The 17,561-nt window shown below is 36.7% G+C and overlaps 1 protein-coding gene across 5 annotated transcripts in view; it reads right to left on the bottom strand.

The window, feature by feature from the left end:
• LOC107219348 (hemicentin-2) overlaps positions 1 to 17,561 on the bottom strand; it is a 165,580-nt gene that overhangs the window by 25,342 nt on the left and 122,677 nt on the right. For all 5 annotated transcript variants that reach the window (XM_046744892.1, XM_046744893.1, XM_046744894.1 and 2 more), the window contains one exon: positions 7,879 to 8,020. In XM_046744892.1, coding sequence (XP_046600848.1) covers positions 7,879 to 8,020 — 142 coding nt within the window. The remainder of the gene's footprint in view (positions 1 to 7,878; positions 8,021 to 17,561) is intronic.

Below are 17,561 nucleotides of genomic sequence, written 5' to 3'. Positions count from 1 at the left end.
CGTAGAAAACGATTAATGTAAATGTAGGTTGAAAAATCTGAGCGAGCTGCTGCAAGCCCAGAGGGCTTTGAGCTTTCAAAGTTTAGTATAAAAGTGTAAAAACTCGTTCGTGGTGCAATTTATGCGGGAATGAAATGACAACTATCCTTTATCAAATGCCCGGGAGCATTTCTCGCCGGAGCGGAGCTTTCGAAGGTTTGCCGGAAGTGCCAACTCAACTCGTCTTGCACCGCGCTGAGAAAAGATGAAAATATTTTTACATCCTTGAAAAGGATATTTACATTTTAGATGCACTTTTATCCTCCGTACCAGCGTCGTCACGTCGCGAATTGAGTAACGAGCGATTCTTTTCAATTAAATACTTTCACAGACTTGAAATTCTAAATCTTCCTTATTTACCACGATGCGGATTTGTCCGTGCGAGAATTCCGTCAACCTTTCGTCGAGGCTATTCGTAATTGGACCGATTCCCTTTCACGGATTCATCAGGGGTGGAAACTTTCACCATCCCATGAAAATTCATCCTCGCAACTTGTTCCCAAGATTTCTTTTTTTTTTTCAATTCCGAACCTCTGAAGAAAGCTTTGATCAATCTACATCGTCGAATCATGAGCATCGTCTGATATTCTCAATCGACATGATATTAACTAATTTAAAGGTGTTTGAGAAAAATAAAAATTTTCAAGAACACCCTAATCTACATCATCTTCTTATTCTTCATTCTTTAACGTTTTTCAGCATCTGTGAAAAGTCCGAAGTTTCAACCTTTTCCATCCCTGATTATGAGGGATAATTTGGAAATGAAAGATAATGATCGAAGATAAAATTCCGTGACGAAGCGATCGGACAGAATTTATACAAAGCTTTTGCAGGTGCGGAACGATTAATTCGGTAACACATTGATCTAGAAATTAGTATCGACAGCGGTGCATTACGTACCCTCAGATTGATAATAACTATAGTGACGTTCTTGTCACACCTCGTTTCGTTCCACGCCAAGTAATGAAATATAAACGCTTTGGGTACCGCGTCGCATGCATATAGAGACACAATATGGCGCTAAGCCGCCAATTTATGCACAGCAGTGTTTCAACAACCTTATTTGCAACTACATTATGCATCGATGTGTTTGAAGCCTGCACTGAGAAAAATTTTTATTTCCGGTTACCGCTCAGTCCTTAACTATTTTCATTTTTTACCACGATCGACAAAATATAGTTCCAGGTAGAAAATGAAAATTAGTCTTCTAGCTGTTACCGGAAATTCTAGTATTCGTTAATATTCTTTCTCATTACGATCACTGTTGCTAGATTTTCTTGCAACTGTTGCGAAAATTTAACGCTCGTGCAAGAATAAATTGACGTCAAGCCTCGATTAACTAAAAAAGTAGTTCACTGAATTTTTCTAGTAACTGTAACAAATGAAATTTTTCTCAACGTGGTGAATTTTATTAATTTTTATACCAAAATCCCACTTGCCTTTGGCTCCAAAGCTTTTAATTCGTTTGCGAAAAATTATATGCTCCGATTACGAAAAGGGTGAAGAGAATCTTGAAAGCGCAGATTAAGCTGGCTAATTTCTATTCTATACTTATCTATGGATAAAGATTTGATGATATACATATGTAGCGTTTCCTCGTTTCATTTCACGTTGGAATAAGAATTTTTTAGTGAGCCAGAAAAAGCTGTGCGAAGCTTATCGCCGGAGCTTGAAATAGATTAGGTGCTTTCATCATCCGTGCAGAGGTGGAATGTTAAAGGAGTTTGATTAATATTCTGTTGGGGTCTGATTAAGACAAAAGTTGATATGAGGTATGAAAAAGAAGAGCAAAAAATAAAAGAAAAGAAGGAACAGACAACTAAGGGTGGATTACGTTAAAACCCTTCACACGGAATAAATCAACCCGATGAAATATGCTTCCTTGTATATCTTGAGAAATGAAATTGTGTTCTCTCATCAATTTTGCATAAAATCGGAATAAATTAACAACAACGTTCAACTTTTGACTCGGTGATCAGGCTCTTAATTCTCGAATATTTGACGAATGAATTCTTCAAGGATTATTCGTTAAACAATTTAGGCAAAGCTCATCAAGCATTATTTTCTTCGATTACTTTCCTCGGTTCAATTTTCAAAATTTTCACTTAGATCAAGTTAAATTTATCCAATGAATTTAATTATTTTTTCTACCGTCGAAATTGAAGGCAAAAAAAAAAAGAACAGAAAACAATAGAGTCGAAAGGTTTTTCCGCGAGATTTTTTTAAAACTTTTCAGAAACAGATTGTTCAATTGTTAACAGAATTTAATGATTCAATCGTAACTGAATTTTCACTGATTTTTGACTTATTTAATTATACCCTAATAAAATTATTGCCAAAGTTTGTTGTTCGGGTTTTCTGTTCATTAAAAATACTAGGGACGGACTGCGAAACGTGCCGGAGAGCAGATCGTTTGTCCAAAAGCGGAAGTGGAACTAGAATTGACAAGAAGTTCGTTTGAGTGTGAGAAGGCTTTTAGCCGGGCAAGAGCTCCGCCCGAAACTTTTATTCTCGACCTAATTCTGTCTGCCGACTGGAATATACACCTTATAGAGCATAAACACATGCCGGGGATCGCTTACGAGGGGAAGAGCCGGGATGAACGTTGAATTCTTACAACGAGTGAACCGCAGTGACGCTACCTTACCGGTAGAGCGATTATAAATTAATTTTACTGGCGGTAGGTGAAAGATCAATATTTTCCATATGCAATTTAGCAGCCGATTGGGGCTGAAGTTTTATCCTTACGTTTGATTTTTTTGCGATATCGACAATTGGCACTGTTCAGGTGATTTAGTATTAATTTAGCTTGTATATTTTTTAAGAAAATTCAAAAATCCCCATCGACCGAGTAAAATATCATTCATTTTGACTATCGTCAGAGCCTGAAGTATCGCCGATGTGGAAAAGATGATTTTCTATTCTCAATTCCGAATAAAAATATTGAAAAAATATTGCGACTCATGGAAGAATAATGTAAGAAAAATGATGATTAAAATTAGTAGTTTATTTAACTATGGGAATAAATTTTTTGACGTAATTATGGTTGCATAAAATATATACCGTTTCCAATATTCAACTTCGGTATTGTATGTAAAATAGTTTCAGGAGCAACTTTATCGGTTCACAAAACAAGTGAAATTCGACTCTGTCGGTAAAGATAAATTGCAGCATCCTCTCAAGGAAGCAAATGTCGCAGCCCCTGCAGCGAGAGCTCTCGAGTTAATTCGATAAAAGGAGTTACGTATCTAATTGCGGGAAAATTCTTTGTCCGTAGACATTAGCTTGCAGGGTGGCGCTGTCGCAAAGTGAATTAACCGTTTTGGTAACGGAAACTGAATGGATGAGAATGCTTCAGAGACATATAGATAAAAGGATTTGTTCTCAACGTAATCTAAAAAAGAGAAGATAAAGAGATGGAGAGACGGAACGAACTCAGATTCGGTTCAGCGGGTAATTTTTCTCCTGGTGAATTCTCGCCGTTCTGCAAGTTGATCAGAAATGCTGCCGGCGGCGCGAATCCTTTTCTCGAAGAAAAGGAAAAAAAAAATATGTATATATATATATATATATACATATCAGCCAGCGCATTTTCTGTTCCTTTGAATTTCGGCCTGCACGATTTTATCACTACTATGACATCCCCAAATGAGACAGCGGTCCGTTCTTATCATATCGAAAGGATCTATCTGCACTCGGTGCAAAAATTCACGGCACGAAGCGATCGCACCGTGCTTCCCACTTGGTGTGCCGAATTCTTTTCCTTGGCACGTAAATTGACGAATTGAATTCCGGTACAACATAGAAAGGTATATAAGTATATACATACAATATGTATACATATATACTTTATCCTATGTAGCTATTATTTGATCGTATCTCGTTGATCTTTCACGTGCTGTCCGGAAAGCTTTCTTATCGTATAAATGTAGCTGCGGTCTTTTAATTTCAGAGTCCTTCGCGAGTATAGGAGGTTGATTAAAAATGATCCCTGAAGTACCGACGTGAAAAGGGTAAAAAAGGCTTCCTCCGACAGTTCGGGGTACAAATTCCTATATTACCAACACTCCCAAGACACAAACCTTTTTCTGCAATGTTCAAAGCTGGGGAATATCTACACTCTGATTTTCTCGATCATTGTATCATTTCGTTCCTCTGCCTTACTGACAATTTTTCCCGTTTTCTAACGCCTCGGTTGACGAAGGCGATCTCCAATAAGCAGTATAAGCTTGTCCTAGGTTTTGTATCTTGTTTCCGTTTCCACGGGTCGCAGAGCACTGGCGAAATTGTCAGTAAGGCAGAGTAACGAAGTAATCAAACGATCGAGAAAATCAGAGTCAGGATATCTCATAGCCTCGAAGATTCTCGAAAAAGGTTTGCGTCCTGGCCAAGTGTCGGTAATGTAGGAATTTGTATCCCGAAATCTCGCAGCTATTCCACTGAAGAACAACAAGAAAACGAAAATGTAATAAAGAAGGGAAGAAGTAACGGGTTGGCCTTGTTGGCACGACGGTATCTCCGACAATAACCACGGAAGAAATGGGACGCATTACTTGTCTGGTCAAATAACGACCGCGTTCCGACTTTCCGAGTCCACGTTTGCGGACTTGAAATGTGCGGTGAAACGCGGCGGGAAAATAGGAAAGAGGAATCCTTATCGGTTAACGACTTCTAATGAATAATCCCGAACGCTATTTTATTCCGGACCATTCGAGTTCTGCCATCGTCTTGTATCATCAACAGTTGTATACGCCTGCCTAAGGGATGAACGGGAAGTTAGGCAGCCGGTACTCGGGCAAGGATTGTCTGAATCTTACTTAGTTCTGTCTTTTTTTTTATTCTGAAGAATGAAAACCGAGGGGTTATTCACTTTTTGAAATTGCAAACTACTTCATATGAACGATTCTTAAGAAATTGCTTGAAAATAACTTGAAATCGTTCAAAACCTAAACAAAAATTATATAGAATTCGACTGGAAATCGGGTGAAATTGAGTAAAACCATTTAAGTCTCGTGACCTGATGTGTAAGTAAATATTTCCTTGGTGAAAATGGATACTTAATCTGTATTTTGCAAAAAAACATACAACCGCATCGATACATAATTAGATTCCAATTGACGAAAATGTCAAAAGATATGAAAAAGTCAGAGCTACATTGATTTAGCAGCTAAGAATTCTTCTTCGTGAAGTGAAAATAAGAACGCAATATATAACTAAGGTAAGTAATTAACGATCAGTAGCAATTTGGAAGAAACCGGTCGTTAGTTTTACCCGGGCGTAACGATTTCCGGCTGACGACGTTTGACATTAGGCCGTTTCCGTTTACGGCATCAGTATATATGTATACTATATATACATATATAGATAACGTACAGCAAAATAATCTGAGCGTTTGAATTATCGGATGGAGTTTGAGCAGCGTGGAACTGAAAGAAGTGTAGGTATGTAAGAAACTGACTAAACAGACGACGCGAGATGTGGAATGGAGGGGAGGAAAGGAAAAAATACATACATATATATGTAAAGACAGTAAATAAAATCGGAGGCAAAAAAGCAGCTCGTGGGTTATACCTACTCTCTGTTTGCTGCCAAGTCGGTGGAACGAGAAAGAGGAGGATGTCAGCAACGCGGGGAGGGAAAATGAGACAGCCAGTGCCGAAGGAGGGCGGAAGTAGTCGGATTTTCGAACGCACTTCCTCCCCCACAGCGGGAGGCATAAACGAAAATTCCCTGGATCTGGTCTTATACCCTCAGGATGCCTGGCGTCGTGTCGTTTGTTTTCAAGAAACGATCTTCCCTCTGAACCCTGCGGCGAGAGCTTGCAGATTGGGAATACGCGGAGGGCATATTGATTGGATTCATCCTTTTGCCCACCACCCGTTCAAAAAGGATAAAAATAAGTAAAGAGAAAAACCGTCGAAAAATAAAACCGATAAAGAAACGATATACTTATAGGGTGTTTCCAAGCAAACGCCGCGACTTTTTGGGTTGCCTACCACTAAGGGGAACAAATATCGGTAAGACAGACCTACCGATTCGTAATCACTTTATTCGAGTAACGTCGTATCGCCGGCTGCGAGCAACAACATCCCATCTCAGATTTCGGCTCAACGAAATTCCATCTCAGAATTCACACAACTTAGTTACAACGGGCAGTTCCAACTCATAGCGAGTTGAAACGCGCTATCTATCGATAAATCGGTAGCTCTGCATTGCCGATATTTGTTATCCTCAATGGGATGCAAACCAGAATGCTACATTTACTTAGAAACAACACTGTAGGAATCCACGGATCTGCAAATTTATGACTGCAAGTCACACGAGTTATTCAAATTTGTTCACCTAGTTTCATAAAGTATGCTACAAATTATTCAAAATTATATTTATAAATTTTGAACGGCAGAAAATTTAGGTTATCGTCAGCTTCGAATCTGAAATACCGAACTTCAGGATACACCGAGAAGAATTTCTAGTCAAGTGAAGAGAAAAAAACAAACAAAATTACAACAACAACGTTGTATTAAAATTTTCTGATATAATAACTGTCAAGAATGAAATTTTTCCCATTGCGTACCATGAAAAGGTAGGCGAATATCCTCGTTTTCATAAACAACTCCGGTCGAATTGTAATAAAAAACTATTGTGAAAACTTTTGATCAAAACGACGAAATGATTTGAAAAAAAAAAATTAATCCTGGCGCTTATTTTCAGGGACAAAAAGGAAATATTGATCTCATCTTACGCTCTGAATTACCTACGCCAAGGCACGTGAAAAATATGATAATATTTAAGTCACACAATTTCACAGCTTTGCGTCACGTTCGATATTTTCAATCGAAACAGCTTGTTGACACTGGATTTGGGGTCAGTCCTGCTCGCTCGTCTGTCGAGAATTGAATTTCATGCCGATTGGAGGAATTTCCGTCAAACTCTGCAGAACATCGATTCACCTTTTTATTTCTTCGCAAAGCTATATTTATTCCGAATCGTTGTTCGCGAGGCTCCGGAAACTTGACTGGATTGTAAAACTGATTTTATATGACTACGAGATTTCATACAGATTTTAAATAAGCAAGTAATTTTCCGAGCTCTTCGCAGATTTTATACGAAACTTTTTACAATATAAATTAAATAATACAAGTTTTAATTTCATTGAATATACCTAACTATTTTATGAAAAGTCAATGAACTTCAGCGAAGAATTTGCTGCAGTCTTTGAGAAACTTTGTACACCGTCGTGTATCGTACTTCAATAGTTAAATAACACTTCCATTCGGTTCACTTAAAGTCCGTTGTCAAGTTTAAGTATCCAGAAGTTCTTTCCATCTTCATGGGATAGCCGCACACTTTCAGAAATTGAATTTTCCGATATCCTGCACTTCGAAAGGATCGTCGAAAACGCGCTACAGAAATCCGCAATGAAACTTTCACGTAGTATTTTAGATTATTTCAGGATCAATTTACTCCAAGCATTCTGCCTTTCGCACTGCTTTAACGTCAAGTAAAAATCAGGAACCAAGAATTTTCTCCAAAATAATAAAAACTGTAACCCAATTTCTATTATTTATAGTCAAACCATTTCAAGACGAGTTTCAAAATGCCTTACGAAAATTAAATCTTTTGCAACCATCGCATGGACGGATAAATGGTTTTTTAGAAGAAGGGGAAAAAATTGGATGTGAAAATTATGTAATAAACCCAACCCTTGTCCTCATCCTTGATATATTTTAACTTGTTGTCAGCAAGTTTGGAAAAGTGTTCTAGGAATAAGATTAGACTTTACGGTGCGGAACGTTGCAAGTTTGCCGGTCTGAGATGCGATAAATTTGTCGTACTTACAATGTACCTCCAGTTTCCATTTGTCCTCGATGCCGGCATCCGGTAATTGGGGGTTTTCTGCTCGACAAACCAGATGCTTACCCTCGTCTTCGACGCTCGGCGTCCACTGCAATATGCTTACGCTCATGCCGCCTTCCTGGAGCTGGAAAAAGAAAATTTAAGTCGCTTGGTTATCCAGCTATCCAGAAATCGATACGTTTTATTCAATTCGTTACGAGATAAGTCGCACTTTGAGTATTTATCAAATTATGTCATTCTCAAGATAGAAATAAAAATATTGTAAACAGATATTACAATTATGCTTCGTTTAAAATCCCTTAAAAATTTTTGAAAATCATCTGGATTCGTTCAATTTCATTCTAAGATGGCTCGTTTCATTGGAAATACTGATTTTTACAGATTCGGTGAAATCGATTTTCTTTTTTTCAACAGTTAATTCGACGCTACCATTGGTTGTAAAAATAAGCAGTTCAAAGTTCCGGGGTGAAAAATCTCAGGTCCTGGAACGTGAATTTTAATTTCACGCAACACATTTTCTGCAGGAAGTCAGTAATCGTAATTCCATTGGATACCATTTGTCCAAGGATCACGATCCTTCGCATGTGTGATTCATTTTAAGAACTTGATGTCCGGTAAAATAATCGTGCCAACTCCGTATACAAAAGCTTCGAATTACTTCCAACGTAAAACGTACGATTTTCAAATAGTAATATAAATCAAATATTCGCGTTTATAATTAAAAAATAATCAGCACAACAAATTCTTTCACTTAAAGTTCGAATTATTCAATTTGTGCAGTAAAATTGTGCCTATAAATTTGGTTATGTTTTTCTTACAGTTTGCAAGCTCGATAAAGAATTTTTTTTTGATATGATCGTAAAGCTTCGAATCAGCTTGGCGAGTACGTGTTCAGGCGAAAATAAGTAAGCTGTCTGACAGTGAAGGCAAAAACGGTGACAAAAAGAGCTTTCAAATTATTGGGTCTATCCATAGAGAGCTTGTACTTCTGGGGTCACGACACACGCAGTTGCGTTCATTAACCTTGCGGCTCCGCTAATTTGACGTCTTCTAATTAAAAGCTAGCATTCGCCGAGTCGCTCATCTCCTCGATCTGCTCTTTTCAGCAAAAAAAAAAAAAAAAAAATGTACCGCGTGCTGCTTTTTGCTGGTCGAACCGGGATACAAATTTCGAAAAGAACTCCACCCGCTAAAATTAAGAACACTTTCCATTAGTTCTACAGGTCGTTAAATAATTTTGGTAAAACTACGAAATTTTTACAATAACGCTTTAAATATTTTCGTGAATATTAAAAAAAAAATGTTGTACTTGATTCTTTGGTTATTCAAGCATTACATTCGTTTTTTTATACTCTGCTGAGTTTTTTTCATTTTAACGGGATCTTTATCCTTGCACAAAAGTCAAATCACCGCGATAGTTGCAAGAAAGTTCTATAGAAGAATTTATGACAATTGAAAAAAAAAAAAAAAAATAGTAACGCATGGTAGATTTTCTGGTTAAACCGACAAAAGTAATTTTCTTTTAATTAGAACTATAATTTTCAACTATTGTAAAGAATAAAAATAGCTAAGGATTGTGTATTAACCGCAACTAAAAAGGGAACTGCAAATAATGCCCATTTTTTTCGTCCTGTATAGTTTTTGAAGGAAATAATATAATTTGATGCAACAAGGTTCAAAATAATTGTTATTACAAGCTGTATCCGGGTTTGCGTCTATTTGACCCCTTTCATCCCTTCCACACCGACAAACCACCCCTATAAGGGGGTGGAAAGTACTTCAGTACCAAAGAACGTGGATAAAATGGTTTTAAATTCTTTTTCTCCATTAAAGTATACTACCCACCTCAATTATACTTACTTGGCGTCGCTTCGACCCTTTCACATTTAAAAACTCCTCCTATAAGGGGGTCGAAAGTACTACAGTACCAAAGAACGTGACGGATATTGCATTTTAATGAAGAATAAGAATTAAAAATCATCTTGCAAGGGTAGTTTTTGAACGTGTAAGGGTTGAATCGAAGTCGAGTGATTATAACTGAGGTGAGTATTATAACGTAACGAAGAAAACGAATCAAAAACTATTCGATCCACGTTTTTGGTATCGTAGTACTTCCCACCCTCTTATAGGGCTAGTTTTTGAAAGTGCAAGGGTTGAAAGGGGTAAACTAAAAGCAAATCAAGATACAGTTTGCAATGACGATAATTTCGAGTCTTGTTGCATTAGCTTGAGTCATTTCCTTAAAAAATCTGTGCAGGGCGTAAAAAAAGGGGCTAGTATTCAACATTTTTTGCGGTCGCTCTTTTTCTCGGAGCAAACAATTGCGCGAAATTTCATCACCGGAAGTTAACGCAAATGAAAACCTTCAGCTTCAGCTTTACCGTGAAAACAGAGTCGACGTGCCGTTTAGAAACTGCTTTGGGTACTCGATATATATCAGAACTGTTAGGGCATCGAGCCTTGTATTGAAACTTCGATGTTGAATTATCTCTCAAGAGCCAGCAGCTCTCGCTTCGACTGCCAAAACGGTTTTGCAAACTTCGAAATCATCAGTCAACTGATGCTCAACTCACAGCTGCATTTGACCAGGAATGCTGGGCTGATTATTATCAAAAATGTGATGTGATGCGAACTTGAAATCAGTATTTTAGCGATTTATTGTGAACAGAAGGTTTTTCTTTTTCTCGTAGAATTGATTTTCGGAGATTTTTCCAACGATTGAAGTCTCGGGAACTCAAAGAATAGAGAAAAAAAATATGATAATATCAACGATTGTGAAAATGCCAAAAAATTTTACCGTCTTTTATATGAAGTTTGTGAACGCGCCGTCCGATTGACTTGGAATCGTTTTATGTCGGAAAAAAAATATTGATTTAGTGCATAAAACATTGAATAATTTCGTTTTTCAAAATCACTCGATATGTTTGGAAAAATAAAAATATCTCTTTTGGCAAAGTGAATAGAAAAACATTAGTTTTATGAAATAGAAAAATATCAATCATGTAAATTTTGATCAGGGTGAATAATAATCACGTAAAAACTATCAAATTGTGTTATAAATTATGCTCGATTTTTTTTTTGTGTCTCTGCTAATTTTAAACGCGCAATAATCGCATTCAATTTAACCATACAAAATACACAAAACTCCAATGGGTTCGAGGTGGAATAAAGCTAGTCACGATTTTCTTGATCTCGATACAAATCAGAAACAGCTAATCGAATTTCGAACATTTTTGCTAGCCACCTTCAATGAATGGGGAGCAAAATTATTTCGTAAATCAGTTCGTGATCCGTAAATAACGGCGAGGAAATATTACGTGGGTTAAATTCACGTTTGCTGGATATGTGTTCGGAAAATAAACTACACCAGCCACTTTTCTTCGTAAATCGAATTTTTACGTCAAGTGAGAAAAAAGTCTGTATAGGTACAAAATTCAATAGCAGTTGCAGTGATTTTGACGATCTGACTGATCAAGTGTCGCCTGGTCGAGATTGATTACTAATTTTTGTATAATGCGATTCGTATTTAGAAAATAAAAAAAAAGTTTTTTCGTCCTTCACTGTAATATCAAGTGTTATATATATATTTTAATATTGTCACAATGGTCAAGTTTAAAAATCATTCGGTTGCAAAATTGATCAGAAATATGGGAAAAAAAAAATAAATATTCTTCAGTTTACACGACAAATCAAAAGACGATTGTTTTGCTTTTTTGATTTTTTCTTTTTTTCTGTGAGCTTATTTATAGAAATTTCATTATTTATAACACCTGTAAGCAATTATCTGGGCTTGAATAATGAAAGAAAAAATAGTTTTATCAGACAAAGTTTACTTTTGTAGAAACCAGAACGATATTTTGTATTTTAAGAAAAATTGCATATTTTCTTGAACATTTATTGTAAATAACAATTAAAAAAACTTCGATGCCACATTGAGATGTTTGAAAAAAGAAACTAATTTGAATGCGAAACTGAAGTTTGTTTGAGAGAATAGACAAATTTTCTTAAACTCCAAAATATCGTTACAGCTTGTAAAAAATTAAACTTCATCGAATAAAACTATTTTTTCTTCTATTAGTTACTTAATAAAATTAATATTCAACATCTCGAAGCCAGACTAAAAATTCGTGTTCACCGGTATTATTTATAAACGAAAAAAGGACACAAGCAAACTTTATAATATTAATAAACGAAGATTTTGTTTATTATCAGATGTATAAAATCAAAATTTATTTCTTCAAACACGAGCTCTAAGAAAGAAAAAAAAAATGTTCTATTTCTGACCCGTGTAATATATATCTACCGAATTGCTAGCAAATATAAGTTCCGAAACCTTCTCTATAGTCGTAAAATAATTCTGGGACATTGAGTCTTGCAATTTCTTGAAATAATTAAGGCAAAGACGGGTGGCGAGAGAGAGGAGAGGAAGGGAGGGAGAGAGAATGTCGACTGGTGCTGTTTTACGGGGGTTGGAGGACAGCGAACCGACCGTGAAATTACATAGTTAAGAACGTTGTTCAGCCGCGTATAGATATAGTCGAATACCTCAAAGAATCACTTAGCGAGCTTTTTCGAAGAAAATTCCCGGGGCCATCGTATAAATCCTGGTGTCCTTTGTCCGTCGTGCTCAATCTATCGCGAAAAAAGGAAGCGAACGAGTCAAAATTTACTTGACCCGCGTCAAAAGCTCCGAAAGATTAGCGGCCCGATGAATTGAAATTTTCAATTTCGCAGCGAGCTCGTAACTTTCATCCACCTCACCTTATAAGAATAAAAACACGCGTAGAATTTTACATTAAATTTTGTTATCCGAGCCGCGTTTTTCATCTTATAACCAAACGTAATTGACAATTGGCAAAAAAAAAAAAATTGCAGAGTATAATTTTTTTTAAATTCTTCTCTCAAAGTTCTGTGTAAGAAAAAAAAAAAAAAATATGAAAAATCATTCAACTCCAAACTCCGGCCAAGTTTTCTTTTATTATTTTTTTAATCAGTCGTCACTTCTGCACTTCTTTTTTTATTTGTTGTAAATTATGTTAGAAAGGCTGTCGCGAAACGAAAGGAACGCGATTGAAATTGGGAAAATGAAATTTTTACCACCGTGCGGAATATTGCGATATCGATCTATACGGGATTTAGAGATATCTCCTAATTGAGTTTTAATACGCGTACAGAGAGGCGCGGAATATCAGCTGAGCTTTGCGTTCCGTGCCGCAGCCGATCATTAATACCGTTGTTCAGGTATGAATTTGCAGATAATTACCCTTCGATTAATTTTCCAAATTAGTAGTGCCAATCGGTGCTGTAAATAGAATTATAACCACCTATTCGACGTATATCTATATAGGTGCGCGAAAATTGGCGAATTCTATTCACTCTTCGCGTATATCGTACATACGTATAATATACGTATACAAGGTACACAAAATTGCGTCGAAATTCAACTACCGCGCTATCCAATCCGTACGTATTAATCAATTCGCTTCACGCGTCCGTTTTTCTCGCAATGTTTAGATTTTTGCTGCGATCACTCGATTTCCCCTGAAAAAAGATCTTTCTTTTTTTTTTTTTTTTTGGCATAGATCCCATTATCGATCATCTCTAGAATAAAAGAATCGCAGTGTTTGAACGATTTGAACGAACTACTCGTCGTTTTGTTCGTAAACGAATTCTTCACAAATATGCGAAAAATCAGATTTTGGATAACGGTAAAGTATTTTTTTATAAATGCATTGCTTTTTTTATTCAACGCTCATAACGATTCAACTAATCACGTTTTTTTTTTAACAACTGAGAAGCCAAACGGAAAATATGACTCGTGAAAAATACATTTACGATCAAAATGAGCCACAGTTTATTAAAATCGTTGTAACAATCCGATTTTTTTTTTTTTACCTTAAAATGGTTTGATACTAAAATTTTTTCAAAATCATTAATAATTATACCATCGTACCCTGTATATAAAATTTACGTTGTTTACTGTTTGTTTTTTGTTCTTTAAATTCTCTGTTCGATCGGAATATTCTTCGAACTAAATTCGCGCACTTTCAAACCTTCTAATACGTATAATATTTCAGTGTTCGGAGCTCTTTGAGTGAGTAAGTATATTATTTTATCCATGGGCGGCTGATTGGCAGATGTGAGAGAAATTTGCGTCAGCACGCGGGCGAAATTCAATTACAAACAAAGCTTATGTATTGCATATATGGTCTGAATCGGGACTTTGCTGTGGTTTGAGTATTCAATGCCAGACTGTGAGGTATAAAGCACAAGTTTGACTTCACGTCTATGAATATTATGTACCCTCCTATTCATTTGGAATATCGCGTTATATTTGGAAGTTTGTTATAAAGGCGGAACGAAAAGACTCCGAAATTCTACCAACGAAACAATGTTATACCTTTCAACCGGGTCCATTTAAACCGGCAACTCGACTTGGCCTAATTTTCTACTCTGATATTCAATTAACAATTCACATTATTTCGTTGCAAAAGTTGACTTCGTGATACGGAAATCAAATAGAACGACTGTATCGATGTAAACGAACCGCATAAGTTGGCATTGAATGGGTATAAAGTCGTTGAAAACGATCAGTGAAAAAAAAAAAAAAGAAACATTCGTTTGTATTTATTTATTTTCTTTTTATTTTTTCTCTTGTAATTGGAATTGTGAAAGGTAATCGAGTGGTAATTGAACCCGGCTTCAGTTGATAAATAATTACTTGCCGCAGAGCTTTTTCCGTTCCGGAATGAAAATTGTTCATATAATATTGTATAATGGAATTGTAGAAAAAAATCGATGCGGAGGATATTTTTAGAGGTGGGGATTAATTCGAAATTGACTTTGCGAGACGATTGAAAGAAAAACGATTGAAAAATAACCAACCAAATGTTTTATCGGAAAAACGATTTTCAATCGACGTAAAATAAAGCTCCGTTAAATAAAACGGGGAAAAATGACTCTCACCGTACCAGGCAGACAATATTCTCTGTCAAGTAACCGCGAATAATGCGAGATTTAGTACAAATATGCGGTTATAGGCAAGTGCAATGGCTTTGCGGGAAAAAGCCAAAGATTAATGGACCATTCGGCTGGCGCCTTTCGATTCGCCGAACGTTATACGTGCCTACTTCTAAGGCTGAGGCTAGGCATGCGGGATACGCGGAATTCTCCGGCTATGCGTCAAGGGAATCGTAAAGCGATCCATACGGTGCATCTCACTGGAAACCTTGACGCATCCTGGTCAATGGTTCATTTTATCGACACACTGAGAGAAATTTTTAGTTCCGATTACCGCTCGGTCCTCAACTATTTTCATTTTTTACCACGATCGACAAAATACAGTTCTGGGTAGAAAATGAAAATTAGTTTTCTAGCCGTTACCGGAAAGTCTGGTATCCGTTGCTATTCTTTCTCATTACGATCGCTGTTGCTAGATTTTCTTGCAACCGTTGCGAAAATTTAACGCTCGCGCGAGAATAAATTGACGTTGAAGCCTTGTTTAACTAAAAAAGTAGATTAAACCTCGCAAACTGATTTTACGTTGCAATAACCAAAAAAGGATCGACGATAACGCAAAATTTTTACCCGTACATCTTTTTTCGTAATTCGAACAATAGTTTTTTTCAACGATACGTGTTTTACAGAATTTTTCTAGCTACTGTAACAAATGAAATTTCTCTCAGTGCACGCAACCTGCAACGCGTTTCGTCTTTATACTCACATCCAATAAAATCATCCTGACTACGATCAGTTTTTGTTCAAACGGGGAAATTTTCCGAGAAAAAGCTCGACCGCAACACAAGTCAAAGAAAAGAATTGAAAAAGGCTGTAGGTGAAATTTTTTTTTTAAAAGTACTATTTTTGGAGAAAAATGGCACTTTTTGCCTCTTTCGATCATTTACCTTAGTTAAGGTCAGGTGTTAATTTATGGTAAGAATTATCGTCGAGTTATCGTACGAATTGATTTGAAGGCACGTTTTGTAGTGATTTTAATTCAGTCAATTTTGCATCGAGTCTCTGAGTCAAATGCATACGTACTATCAGATTTTATCTTCTTCAATGTATCGTACGCGTCTCGATCTCAAAAGGAAAGTATTCTAAAGGTGCAGGTACAAAGACTGTGGAATACAGAAACAACAGTGTATGCGAGGGAAATAAATTGAACGGAGAGTCTCGACGCTTCGGTGATTTTTCCCAGTGTCTTGAATGTGAGAAATGGGATATTTAGTGCGGTCGGTAAAACAGAACGACGGTTAATCCGAGGCCTGGGATGTTCCATCGGGAACGTCCTGCATCAGCCATCAGCTTTTCTCTCCCTCTTGCCTAAAGTAAATTAATCATCGGTGGATTTGCTGACTCGGCGAGCATCATGCAGACTCCACAGGGACGAATGCGAACCATTAGAATCGTGACTATAAATAAACGGTAACGTTACCATAAAACGTTAACCAAACTATCATCATTTTCACCACAACCGGAAGTTGGCATAAAATTTAAGCTCCTAACGAAGCTTCGTAAAATAAGTGATTCTTATCCATTCCGTTATTAGTCCAGAGATTGTTTAAAAACTGACATTAAAAACAAAAAAATTAGCGTTTAGGAAAAAGATTTTCAAATTTTTTGCCCAAGAATTTCGCAATTTGATTCTCTGCAGGATTCGAAACTGATTAAGCATCTCATTACGGAAACCGTTCAGACGGAAATTTGGTTTCCTGCTAAATGCAGGTGAATCAGGGCTCAACAGCGTCCTTTGTCAAAGAGAAGTTGGCTCCGCGTTTGATCCTCTCGTATGTTAATGGTGTTTCGTACCTTTCGCCTCGGTGCCAATGCAAATCCGTGCAAACGCTGCAGTTCACTTTTCACCCATGGTCGTATATAAGCTAGATGCAATTAGGCGGACTCCAGAATGTGCGCAGTTTTTGTAGAAGAAAAAAAAAACTGCTCAAAATTGGCAACAGAATGAAACGGCGATGTTTGCTTGAGATTATCAAAAAAGGAATCTCGAAAAAGGAAAACTTCAAAATTTTATCACCTTTCCGCTATGTTGAAGAGGAGAGTTAAAAAAGGCTGCAAGTATAATGTTTTTTTATATAAAAAACATTGATTTTTGCACGTATGCACGTTTTAAAGAATAATTTGCTTTTTGGGGGAAAAAAAAAAAATGGCACCTTCAGCTTTTTTTAACTTTCCTTTCCAAGTACTTGTCTCGTTATGCTCGGAAAAAAAATTTGTTCACGGGAACGGAATTTCAGGGTTAATACACATCCCAACAAATGTGATTTTCATACAATCGAAAAGTGTTTTTCGAATTTATGGGGCGGATACTAGAGTTTTCGGTAACAGGTAGAAAACTAATTTTCATTTTCTACCCAGAACTATATTTTGTCGTTTGTGGTAAAAAATGAAAATAGTTAAGAACTGAGCGGTAACAGGGATTAAAAATTTCTCTTAGCGTATGATATAAGATGACAATGAATCGTTCACCCTTCCACATGTTTTTTCCACATTCTGCAGAAGCCAAAACAAATCAAGCTCACAATCTAATCGCGGTGATTTGAGTTCGTTGCTGAATTTCCGAATTTCAGTCCTTCCATTTGCTCTTTTGCAAAATATTTAGAGTGCACGGCTGACCAGATCGTTTCGAAACGAGGTGAATGAGGGGT

This window comes from Neodiprion lecontei, chromosome 7, assembly GCF_021901455.1.
Source record: "Neodiprion lecontei isolate iyNeoLeco1 chromosome 7, iyNeoLeco1.1, whole genome shotgun sequence".
In the NCBI taxonomy this organism is placed as follows: domain Eukaryota; kingdom Metazoa; phylum Arthropoda; class Insecta; order Hymenoptera; family Diprionidae; genus Neodiprion; species Neodiprion lecontei.
Note: the sequence above shows the minus strand (reverse complement) of the source record. Positions and strands in the feature narration are given on the sequence as shown.